The sequence below is a fragment of the Entelurus aequoreus genome, linkage group LG17, assembly GCF_033978785.1.
Source record: "Entelurus aequoreus isolate RoL-2023_Sb linkage group LG17, RoL_Eaeq_v1.1, whole genome shotgun sequence".
Lineage (NCBI taxonomy): Eukaryota > Metazoa > Chordata > Actinopteri > Syngnathiformes > Syngnathidae > Entelurus > Entelurus aequoreus.
Window position 1 is genome coordinate 49,471,985 of NC_084747.1, and position 13,083 is coordinate 49,485,067.

General features: G+C 38.9%; 1 protein-coding gene across 2 annotated transcripts in view; it reads right to left on the reverse strand.

Moving 5' to 3' along the window:
* Window positions 1-3,367: 3,367 nt before the first annotated feature.
* Window positions 3,368-13,083, reverse strand: part of LOC133632963 (pikachurin) — a 137,507-nt gene continuing 127,791 nt past the window's right edge. For both annotated transcript variants that reach the window (XM_062025827.1, XM_062025828.1), the window contains 7 exons: window positions 8,338-8,518; window positions 8,166-8,189; window positions 7,994-8,072; window positions 7,776-7,919; window positions 7,608-7,691; window positions 4,277-4,380; window positions 3,368-4,125 (listed from right to left, as the gene is read on the reverse strand). In XM_062025827.1, coding sequence (XP_061881811.1) covers window positions 3,974-4,125; window positions 4,277-4,380; window positions 7,608-7,691; window positions 7,776-7,919; window positions 7,994-8,072; window positions 8,166-8,189; window positions 8,338-8,518 — 768 coding nt within the window. In that variant the 3' untranslated portion in view covers window positions 3,368-3,973. The remainder of the gene's footprint in view (window positions 4,126-4,276; window positions 4,381-7,607; window positions 7,692-7,775; window positions 7,920-7,993; window positions 8,073-8,165; window positions 8,190-8,337; window positions 8,519-13,083) is intronic.

A 13,083-nucleotide genomic window follows, 5' to 3' on the forward strand; every position in this document is an offset into this window, starting at 1 on the left:
TTCTCCTGACCATTGCCGAAGAAGTCTTAACATGATCTTCCTTTTCATATTTTGAGACCTAGTAAAGGCCTTCGATCGGCCGCTCTGACCACTTACACAGATCTTGTCTAGGCTCTTCACAACGGGATGACTGGCCGATGATTCCTTCTCCGTCACCACTGGCCCCAAAACTAAGATTCCGCGACCAACTGAAGGCCACTGCATGCCACAAGAAAAATGTATTTAAAAAAGCATAATGTTCAAACAATTAAGCAGACTTTTAGGGATAGTATCGCCTTTGCATCATTAATAGCTCGTAGAAGGATTTTATTGGAGTGGAAATCACAGTTTGCCCCTATGGCCTCCCTATGTCTTAAGGACCCTTATGTTTTTCTTAGATTTAGAGAAAATTAAATATAATCTGAGGGGTACACCAAAACAATTTGACTTGACCTGGGGCTGCATAATTACTTACACAGCTAAGTTAAAGACACTATAGGATAAATGTGACACTCACTGTTGACAACGAACCTTTCCACTTACCTCAACTCTTTTTTTTGTTGTTGTTGTTTTTATTTAGTGGCACTTCTCTGTATGTTTGTGATTTTTATTTTTTATTGTTACTTTTTTTTCCCCCTTTTAGTCATTTCGTTTGATTCTCTATCTGCTTGTGGTGGAGAGGAAGGCAGTACATTGCCACCCACTGTGACTGAAATGTAGGACGGGGGGCGGGAGGGGGTGTTATTTTACTTTTATTATTTTTTGTAATTATTTATTATTATTTTTTAAATAAATATTATTAAATAAAAAATAAACATGTAGTTCTACTCGAGTACAATGAAGTTATAAAATATAATAATAATAATAATAATAATAGATTTTATTTGTAAAAAGCACTTTACATTGAGTAAACAACCTCAAAGTGATAGTGTATTAAAAAAAAACAAAAAAAGATAATAAAAAAAAAACAAACAAAAAAACTAGAACAGCCAAATAGCTAAAACTAGTATGCATATATCTAAAAAAAAAAAGGCTTTTTTAAAAAGAAGTGTTTTTAAGCCTTTTTTTTTAAAGCATCCACAGTCTGTGGTGCCCTCAGGTGGTCAGGGAGAGCGTTCCACAGACTGGGAGCGGCGGAGCAGAAAGCCCGGTCCCCCATTGTTCGTAGCTTTGTCCTCGGAGGATGGAGGAGGTTAGCCTGTCCGGAGCGGAGGTGTCGTGTGGAGGATTTGGGGGTGAGTAGTTCTTTGAGGGAGAGGGGGGCATTTCCATGGAGGCACTGGTGGGTTAGTAGGGAGACTTTAATATTCATATTAAAGTCTTATTATTATATTGATTTAATATTCCAAGAATGAAGTCGTAATCTGACTTGATTATGGTAATCACAGCCGTTTGAATTTTCATATGTAATACAGAGCAGAGAGTCAATTACCAAATACTGAGCTTCTTCCTATACTCTTTTTCGAACATGTTGTAATAAGAAACTGAAAAACATGTGATGCACCGTATTGTAACTCGTGTTTTGTTCCACATTGGCCGGCAAGAGAGTCATGATGAAGCCCTGCGAATTCTGCCTAGCAACCAGTGTGACGTGACTCGGTGCAAGAATGTGTCTGTGACAGAGTAAACATTTTTATTTGAGTCAGATAACGAATCACCAGTGTTGGAATAGAAAAAAAAAAAATCAGGAAAGAGAAAGAGAGAGAGAGATACTCTTTTTTTTTTTTTTTCCATATAAAAACATGACTGTGTGTCCTAAAAGAAAGTCAAAACTGACGAACGCAACTAAGAGCTTCATCCTCGAAGAGCATCAACCTTTAAAAAACAGAAAATAACAACGCACACCTTGTCTACGGAGCCACACAACCACTAGAAGACCAACACAAAGAACACACACACACACACATACTGGTTATCATTTGGAATGGGGACCAAGTTTTTGACCATCACTTGTGGGGACCACCCTTTCTACACGTTGTGGAGGCATAGAAAAATGTTGGTAAAAGTTAGCTCATACACGTCTTTAAATCTCTGGATTGATGAAGTAATGTGCTGATCATTCTTACTGGGGACCCTGGGGAAAAAGAGTTAATATGGTTCATGGGGACCAAATTTAAATAATTTTGCATAATTCACACAAAAGTGTACGTGACTACTGAGGACCATTAAAAAAAAAAAAAAAAAAAGTTCAAATGAAATATGACCTGATCCTCAGAATACAACACTACAGCTGTCCTCTTATAGGAAGTTTCACCACTTAAATGTTAAAGGATCTTCTGTGACATTACTGAAAACTGCTATTTAGCAGTAATGAAGTTGTCTGCAACTCCAACTACCATATATAGAAGGATGGAAAATTCTGAATGTAAACAGAGGTTCTTAACCTGGGTTCGATCGACCCCTAGGGGTTCGGTGAGTCGGGCTCAGGGGTTCGGCGGAGGTCAAAACACACCCGACTCATCGTGTGAATACAAACTTCTCCCTATCGGCGTATTACGGATACGGCAACAGCAGAAGTCACACTGGTTTGCAGGTGTGGAATTTCTTGTGAGTTTATGCACTGTGTTGGTTTTGTTGTTTGAACAAGGGGATGTTCATGCACGGTTCATTTTATGCACCAGTAAAAAAAACATGGTAACACTTTAATATGGGGAACATATTCACCATTAATTACTTGCTTATTAACATGCAAATTAGTAACATATTGGCTCTTAACTAGTCATTATTAAGTACTTATTAATGCCTTATTCGGCATATGGTATTTTTTATTTTAATTTTTTTTTTGTCATAAAAAATACAATCATGTGTGCTTACAGACTGTATCCCTGCAGACTGTATTGATATATATTGATATATAATGTAGGAACCAGAAATATTAATAACAGAAAGAAACAACCCTTTTGTGTGAATGAGTGTGAATGGGGTAGGGAGTTTTTTGGGGTTGGTGCACTAATTGTAAGTGTATCTTGTGTTTTTTTATGTTGATTTAGTAAAGAAAAACAATATATATATATTTTTTTTTTTTAAATCCACGTACCGGTACCGGGCCACGGCCCGGTGGTTGGGGACCACTGGTTTACACAGTCACCTTTTGGGGACCTCTGAGGGTATGGGGACAAAGAAACAGGTCCCCTAAAGCAGTGGTCCGTGGATCGATTGGTACCGGGCTGCACAAGAAATAAAAAATAAAAAAATAAATAAAAAATAAAATATATATATATATTTTTTTTAATTAAATCAACATAAAAACACAAGATACACTTACAATTAGTGCACCAACCCAAAAAACCTCCCTCCCCCATTCACACAAAAGGGTTGTTTCTTTCTGTTATTAATATTCTGGTTCCTACATTATATATCAATATAGATCAATACAGTCTGCAGGGATACAGTCCGTAAGCACACATGATTGTATTTTTTTATGACAAAAAAAAATATAAAAAATAAAATACTCCCCTCCCCCCGGTCCGTGGGACAAATTTTCAAGTGTTGACCGGTCCGCAGTTACAAAAAGGTTGGGGACCGCTGGTGTAAACAGAGCGATGTCCCCATTAAGTAAGCATTGCCAGAACGAACACACACACACACACACACACACACACACACACACACACACACACACACACACACACACACACGCACACACAGAAAGGACGTTTCTAAGGCCGAAGCAAAGAAGCAGATCTACTGTAGGTCAGAAAGTTCCCTCATAAGTTTCATCCCGAGGATCACTCGCTTATTTCCGCCGATCAAAGAAGGATTAGCAGTAAAAAAAAAAAAAAAAAAGAAAAAAAAGAGAGATGTGCTTGGGATTATCCCGTCAAAAATGTCCTTCTTAAAACCTGTGGCCTGCAAGCGTGCTTCGTCGCCCCCTGTGGCCAATCTGTGAACTTCGACCGTGTCAGTTGTTTCAGAGTCACTTCCAACAACGACAACAACAACAACAGAAAAACAAAGTTCAAGATGGCGCGCTTCAAAAAGAGGACCTGAGGCTCTACTTGGAGCAGGTGTTGATGTTCTTGCCGTCGGCGGCTGCCTCCACCAGCGCCAGGTGGTAATCCGTGGACAACGTGAAGTGTGACACGCAGCCCAGCAGGCCTCCGACGTATTGTCTGTTGGTGTGCAGGGCAATTTCCTTCATGCCGCCTGCGCACGCACGCACACACACACACACACACACACACACACACACACACACACACACACACACACACACACACACATACATTAAAACAAGCACACCGTGATCAGAAGGTTCATTAAAAGACTTTTTAAAGGAGGTGTTGCTGCTTCTTACCAACATATAACGGTCCATTGATGTTCAGTTGTCGCATCTTGCCTGGTGAACGACCCGTTTGGACCCCATAGTCGTCTACTGTCAGCTTCCCGGACTGTCCATCCCTACACACACACACATTTATGTACAAACCCCGTTTCCATATGAGTTGGGAAATTGTGTTCGATGTAAATATAAACGGAATACAATGATTTGCAAATCATTTTCAACCCATATTCAGTTGAATATGCTACAAAGACAACATATTTGATGTTCAAACTGATAAACTTTTTTTTTTGTTGCAAATAATCATTAACTTTAGAATTTGATGCCAGCAACACGTGACAAAGAAGTTGGGAAAGGTGGCAATAAATACTGACATCACTGTGTAAAGGATATCTCCACATGGGCTCAGGAACACTTCAGAAACCCACTGTCAGTAACTACAGTTGGTCGCTACATCTGTAAGTGCAAGTCAAAACTCTCCTATGCAAGGCGAAAACCGTTTATCAACAACACCCAGAAACGCCGTCGGCTTCGCTGGGCCTGAGCTCTTCTAAGATGGACTGATACAAAGTGGAAAAGTGTTCTGTGGTCTGACGAGTCCACATTTCAAGTTGTTTTTGGAAACTGTGGACGTCGTGTCCTCCGGACCAAAGAGGAAAAGAACCATCCAGATTGTTATAGGTGCAAAGTTGAAAAGCCAGCATGTGTGATGGTATGGGGGTGTATTAGTGCCCAAGACATGGGTAAGTTACACATCTGTGAAGGCGCCATTAATGCTGAAAGGTACATACAGGTTTTGGAGCAACATATGTTGCCATCCAAGCAACGTTATCATGGACGCCCCTGCTTATTTCAGCAAGACAATGCCAAGCCACGTGTTACATCAACGTGGCTTCATAGTAAAAGAGTGCGGCTACTAGACTGGCCTGCTTGTAGTCCAGACCTGTCTCCCATTGAAAATTTGTGGCACATTATCATCATCATCATCATTGCAGACCTTAAGATTCATTTAAACATATAAAAACAGAAAATAATACATTAAAAACAAAACAATAAAACATAAAAACAATAAAAACATAAAACCCAAATGTCAGTTTCTGACATACAAACATGTGTGCCAATGATTCCACAGTCCAGATGAGTACTTAACAGGACTACGGCCAGAGTTCGTAAACACAGAGATAATGTCATTTTCAGACTCAGATACCCTACACATAAAATGATACATAATGTTGCGTAGCAACGCTGAAAAAGTGGACACCCCAACACTTACAAACATCTGGCTTGCACTGGAGCTTCTTAGAATTCCCAGGAGAAGCCTCATACAGTCATTATAAGCATCCTGCAGTTTCTGTATACTTTTCTGCTTATACTTTACCCACAGGGGGGCAGTATACAGAGGAGTGCAATAGGCTTTGAATAAGTTTATCTTTACATCATATGTACAAAAATAAAATGTCTTTCTCAGCATGTTGGCTTAGGCATACAGCATACGCCGCTGTCTGTATAGGTCATCATCATCACCCAATAGATCAGTAATGCTGTGCCCCAGATACTTAGTTTTATCTAGGGCGCATTATGAAGCCTAAAATAGCACAACGGAGACCCCCGGACTGTTGAACAACTTAAGCTGTACATCAAGCAAGAATGGGAAAGAATTCCACCTGAGAAGCTTCAAAAATGTGTCTCCTCACTTCCCAAACGTTTACTGAGTGTTGTTAAAAGGAAAGGCCATGTGACACAGTGGTGAACATGCCCTTTCCCAACTACTTTGGCACGTGTTGCAGCCATGAAATTCTAAGTTCATTATTATTTGCAAAAAAAAAAAAAAGTTTATGAGTTTGAACATCAAATATCTTGTCTTTGTAGTGCATTCAATTGAATATGGGTTGAAAAGGATTTGCAAATCATTGTATTCCGTTTATATTTACATCTAACACAACTTCCCAACTCATATGGAAATGGGGTTTGTAATTGTTGAAGCTTTGAAAGTGGAATTCTTTCTCGTTCTTGTTTTATGTAGAGCTTCAGTCGTTCAACAGTCCGGGGGTCTACGCTGTCGTATTTTACGCTTCATAATGCGCCACACATTTTCGATGGGAGACAGGTCTGGACTGCAGGCGGGCCAGGAAAGTACCCGCACTCTTTTTTTACAAAGCCACGCTGTTGTAACACGTGCGGAATGTGGCTTGGCATTGTCTTGCTGAAATAAGCAGGGGCGTCCATGAAAAAGACGGCGCTTAGATGGCAGCATATGTTGTTCCAAAACCTGTATGTACCTTTCAGCATTAATGGTGCCTTCACAGATGTGTAAGTTACCCATGCCTTGGGCACTAATGCACCCCCATACCATCACACATGCTGGCTTTTAAACTTTGCATCGATAACAGTCTGGATGGTTAGCTTCCTCTTTGGTCCGAATGACACAATGTCGAATATTTCCAAAAACAATTTGAAATGTAGACTCGTCAGACCACAGAACACTTTTCCACTTTGCATGAGTCCATCTTAGATGATCTCGGGCCCAGAGAAGCCGGCGGCGTTTCTGGGTGTTGTTGATAAATGGCTTTCGCTTTGCATAGTAGAGCTTTAACTTGCACTTACAGATGTAGCGACCAACTGGATTTAGTGACAGTGGTTTTCTGAAGTGTTCCTGAGCCCATGTGGTGATATCCTTTAGAGATTGATGTCGGTTTTTGATACAGTGCCGTCTGAGGGATCGAAGGTCACGGTCATTCAATGTTGGTTTCCGGCCATGCCGCTTACGTGGAGTGATTTCTCCAGATTCTCTGAACCTTTTGATGATATTATGGACCGTAGATGTTGAAATCCCTAAATTTCTTGCATTTGCACTTGGAGAAACGTTGTTCTTAAACTGTTTGACTATTTGCTCACGCAGTTGTGGACAAAGTGGTGTACCTCGCCCCGTCCTTTCTTGTGAAAGACTGAGCATTTTTTGGGAAGCTGTTTTTATACCCAATCATGGCACCCACCTGTTCCCAATTAGCCTGCACACCTGTGGGATGTTCCAAATAAGTGTTTGATGAGCATTCCTCAACTTTATCAGTATTTATTGCCACCTTTCCCAACTTCTTTGTCACGTGTTGCTGGCATCAAATTCTAAAGTTAATGATTATTTGCAACAACAAAAAAATGTTTATCAGTTTGAGCATCAAATATGTTGTCTTTGTAGCATATTCAACTGAATATGGGTTGAAAATGATTTGCAAATGATTGTATTCCGTTTATATTTACATCTAACACAATTTCCCAACTCATATGGAAACGGGGTTTGTAAAACCGGTATACCGTACAACTCTAGTTACTACTATATTCATGTTCTTACCTGACTGCTTTGACTCGGTGCCACCTGCCATCACTGAAGGTTCCATTGACCACAATGTTTGTTGGCCCACTGCCGAGATTATAACTACAACACAACACGTGGAATATAAATGTTCTTCATCTTCCAGGGGGGGGGGGGGGGGGGGGGGGACGCTCCAAACACACGCACCTGAAGATGAGCGCCCCGTCCTGCAGTCCCATGGACAGGAAGTCGCTGTTGGCTCTCATGGGCGTGTCTCCTCGCCATAGCAACAGGCCGTCTCCGGATGTGCTCTTAAAGCGCATGAAGAGGTTGTTCCGAGACCCGGACACCCTGCGGGAGTGGATCAACACACGGCTGTTGTAAACCCAGCTGGGATACGTTATGGTGGTCAACAACATTTTAACCTTTTGAGGATGTCTCTGTTGTCGTAGGTCAGGTAGCTGCGACCTGTGAACTGTGGGATCTCGATGGCTTCCGTCACCGCTGAAAGAGGACATGTACTCCTTATCACCACTTGGTGGCAGCACCAACACACCCTTTCTAATGTTCATTCAACAATGTTTAAATATAACTTACTGTTCAGGCAGTAATTTCCGCACTCTGTGAAAAAAACAGAGAAGGCATAGACGGTTTAAAGGATTAACTTGTCCAAGTATTTAAATAGTGGTATTTTAATCCCTGATGTCACATGACTATTGTAATCTCCTAATGTTTTATGTGATGTTGCGTCAGAGCGTCGTCAACGAACCTTTCTGGCAGTGCCTGCCGTCGTACCCTAGGGGGCAGTCACACTCGTAGCCGTCCCACTTGGGCCTGCAGGTGCCGCCGTTGGCGCAGGGACTTTGGACGCACGGGTGGGCCGAGTTGGCCACGTTCACGCCGCCGGCCGAGCCGTTCGTTATGGAGATGGTGCGGTCGTTCAGGATCAGCTAGTAAAAGGGTTGGAAAAGAGGCGGAATAAACACAGCTGCTATGGTTTAAAGCAGGGGTCACCAACCTTTTTGAAACCAAGAGCTACTTCTTGGGTACTGATTAATGCGAAGGGCTACCAGTTTGATACACACTTAAATAAATTGCCAGAAATAGCCAATTTGCTCAATTTACCTTTAACTCTATGTTATTATTAATAATTAATGATATTTACACTTAATTGAACGGTTTAAAAGAGGAGAAAACACGAAAAAAATTACAATTAAATTTTGAAACAGTTTGTCTTCAATTTCGACTCTTTAGAATTCAAAATTCAACAGAAAAAAAGAAGATAAAAACTTGAAAAAATAATTTATGGAACATCATTAGTAATTTTTCCTGATTAAGAATAATTTTAGAATTTTGATGACATGTTTTAAATAGGTTAAAATCCAATCTACACTTTGTTAGAGTATATAGCAAATTGGACCAAGCTATATTTCTAACAAAGACAAATGACTATTTTTTCTAGATTTTCCAGAACAAACATTTTTAAAAATATCAAAAGACTTTGAAATAAGATTTAAATTTGATTCTACAGATTTTCTGGATTTGCCAGAATAATTTTTTTGAATTTTAATCATAATAAGTTTGAAGAAATGTTTCACGAATATTCTTCGTCGGAAAAATAGAAGCTAAAATGAAGAATTAAATTAAAATTTATTTATTATTCTTTACAATAAAAATATTTTTTTTACTTGAACATTGATTTAAATTGTCAGGAAAGAAGAGGAAGGAATTTAAAAAGTAAAAAGGTATATGTGTTTAAAAATCCTAAAATCATTTTTAAGGTTGTATTTTTTCTCTAAAATTTTCTTTCTGAAAGTTATAAGAAGCAAAGTAAAAAAATGAATGAATTTATTTAAACAAGTGAAGACCAAGTCTTTAAAATATTTTAATGGATTTTCAAATTCTATTTGAGTTTTGTCTCTCTTAGAATTAAAAATGTCGGGCAAAGCGAGACCAGTTTGCTAGTAAATAAATAAAATTTAAAAAAATAGATGCAGCTCACTGGTAAGTGCTGCTATTTGAGCTATTTTTAGAACAGGCCGGCGGGCTACTCATCTGGTCCTTACGGGCTACCTGGTGCCCGCGGGCACCGCGTTGGTGACCCCTGGTTTAAAGCATTGGTCCCCGAACATTTTGACTCGGGGGCCGCATTGGGTTAAAACATTTTTGGCCGGGGGCCAAATATACAGGACTGTCTCAGAAAATTTGAATATTGTGATAAAGTCCTTTATTTTCTGTAATGCAATTAACAAAAACAAAAATGTCATACATTCTGGATTCATTACACAACAACTGAAATATTGCAAGCCTGTTATTATTTTAATATTGCTGATTATGGCATACAGCTTAAGAAAACTCAAAAATCATATCTCAAAAAATTTGAATATTTCCTCAAGTAAAAAAAGTTTTAAAAAAAGATTTATAACAGCAAAACAAAATCAAACATTTGAAAATGTCAATTAATGCACTCAGTACTTGGTTGGGAATCCTTTTGCACGGATTACTGCATCAATGCGGCGTGGCATGGAGGCAATCAGCCTGTGGCGTTGCTGAGGTGTTATGGATGCCCATGATGCTTCAATAGCGGCCTTTAGCTCATTTGCATTATTGGGTCTGGTGTCTTTCAGTTTCTTCTTCACAATACCCCACAAATTCTCTATGGGGTTCAGGTCAGGGGAGTTGGCAGGCCAATCGAGGACAGTAATGCCATGGTCAGTACACCAGTTACTGGTGGTTTTGGCACTGTGGGCAGGTGCCAGATCATGCTGGAAAATGAAATCATCATCTCCATAGAGCTTTTCAACAGATGGAAGCATGTAGTGCTCTAAAATCTCTTGGTACACAGCTGCATTGACTCTGGACTTGATGAAACACAGTGGACCAACACCAGCAGCTGACATGGCTCCCCAAACCATTGCTGACTGTGGGAACTTCACACTGGATTTCAAGCAACTTGGATTTTGCTCCTCTCCAGCCTTCCTCCAGACTCTAGCGCCTTGACTTCCAAATGAAATACAAAACTTGCTTTCGTCTGAAAACAGGACTCTGGACCACTCTGCAACTGTCCAGTGCTTCTTTTCCATAGCCCAAGTCAGACGCTTCTAGAGATTTTAGATTGAACAGCTCTATGGAGATGATGATTTCCTTTTCCAGCATGATCTGGCACCTGCCCACAGTGCCAAAACCACCAGTAACTGGTGTACTGACCATGGCATTACTGTCCTCGATTGGCCTGCCAACTCCCCTGACCTGAACCCCATAGAGAATTTGTGGGGTATTGTGAAGAAGAAGCTGAAAGACACCAGACCCAATAATGCAAATGAGCTAAAGGCCGCTATTGAAGCATCCTGGGCATCCATAACACCTCAGCAATGCCAGAGGCTGATTGCCTCCATGCCACGCCGCATTGATGCAGTAATCCGTGCAAAAGGATTCCAACCAAGTACTGAGTGCATTAATTGACATTTTCAAATGTTTGATTTTGTTTTGCTGTTATTTTTTTACTTGGTCTGAGGAAATATTCTAATTTTTTGAGATACGATTTTTGAGTTTTCTTAAGCTGTATGCCATAATCAGCAATATTAAAGTAATAAAAGGCTTGCAATATTTCAGTTGATGTGTAATGAATCCAGAATGTATGACATTTTTGTTTTTGTAAATTGCATTACAGAAAATAAAGAACTTTATCACAATATTCAAATTTTCTGAGACGGTCCTGTATATATACAGTATACAGCAGGGGTCACCAACCTTTTTGAAACCAAGAGCTACTTCTTGGGTACTGATTAATGCGAAGGGCTACCAGTTTGATAAAAACTTAAATAAATTGCCAGAAATAGCCAATTTGCTCAATTTACCTTTAACTCTGTTATTATTAATAATTAATGATATTTATACTTAATTGAACGGTTTCAAAGAGGAAAAAACACGAAAAAAAATACAATTAAATTTTGAAACATAGTTTATCTTCAATTTCGACTCTTTAAAATTCAAAATTCAACCGAAAAAAAGAAGAGAAAAACTAGCTAATTAGAATCTTTTTGAAAAAATTAAAAAAAGAATTTATGGAGCATCATTAGTATTTTTTCCTGATTAAGATTAATTTTAGAATTTTGATGACATGTTTTAAATAGGTTAAAATCCAATCTGCACTTTGTTAGAATATATAACAAATTGGACCACGCTATATTTCTAACAAAGACAAATCATTATTTCTTCTAGATTTTCCAGAACAAAAATTTTAAAAGAAATTCAAAAGACTTTGAAATAAGATTTAAATCTGATTCTACAGAATTTCTAGATTTGCCAGAATATTTTTTTTAAAATTTTAATCATAATAAGTTTGAAGAAATATTTCACAAATATTCTTCGTCGAAAAAACAGAAGCTAAAATGAAGAATTAAATTAAAATGTATTTATTATTCTTTACAATAAAAAAAATACATTTACTTGAACATTGATTTAAATTGTCAGGAAAGAAGAGGAAGGAATTTAAAAGGTAAAAAGGTGTATGTGTTTAAAAATCCTAAAATCATTTTAAGGTTGTATTTTTTCTCTAAAATTGTCTTTCTGAAAGTTATAAGAAGCAAAGTAAAAAAAAAAAAAGAATTTATTTAAACAAGTGAAGACCAAGTCTTTAAAATATTTTCTTGGATTTTCAAATTCTATTTGAGTTTTGTCTCTCTAAGAATTAAAAATGTCGGGCAAAGCGAGACCAGCTTGCTAGTAAATAAATACAATTTAAAAAATCGAGGCAGCTCACTGGTAAGTGCTGCTATTTGAGCTATTTTTAGAACGGGCCAGCGGGCTACTCATCTGGTCCTTACTGGCTACCTGGTGCCCGCGGGCACCGCGTTGGTGACCCCTGGTATACAGTATATATATGACATCACATGGACAAAGATAACACTTTCCGGAGGAAAGTTCTGTGGTCAGATGAAACAAAAATTGAGCTGTTTGGCCACAATACCCAGCAATATGTTTGGAGGAGAAAAGGTGAGGCCTTTAATCCCAGGAACACCATTCCTACCGTCAAGCATGGTGGTGGTAGTATTATTATTTGGGCCAGTTTTGCTGCCAATGGAACTGGTGCTTTACAGAAAGTAAATGGGACCATGCAAAAGGAGGATTACCTCCAAATTCTTCAGGACAACCTAAAATCATCAGCCCGGAGGTTGGGTCTTGGGCACAGTTGGGTGTTCCAACAGGACAATGACCTCCAAACACATGTCAAAAGTGGTAAAGGAATGGCTAAATCAGGCTAGAATTAAGGTTTTAGAATGGCCTTGTCACGACGGGGTTTTCGCTTACTGCGGGGTCGTTCTCCCAGGAAGGCAAACGGATGACTCCGGACAGGACTTGCAGGTAGGAACATGATTTAAACTAAAATAAAAATAAATGATGATTGTTAAATTATTTCATTTTTCATTTTATCATATTGTTGCTGTTTTTTTTAATTATATTATCCTCAATGCTGATTAGAAAATAAAAATAAAAATACCAATAGCAAAAAAAC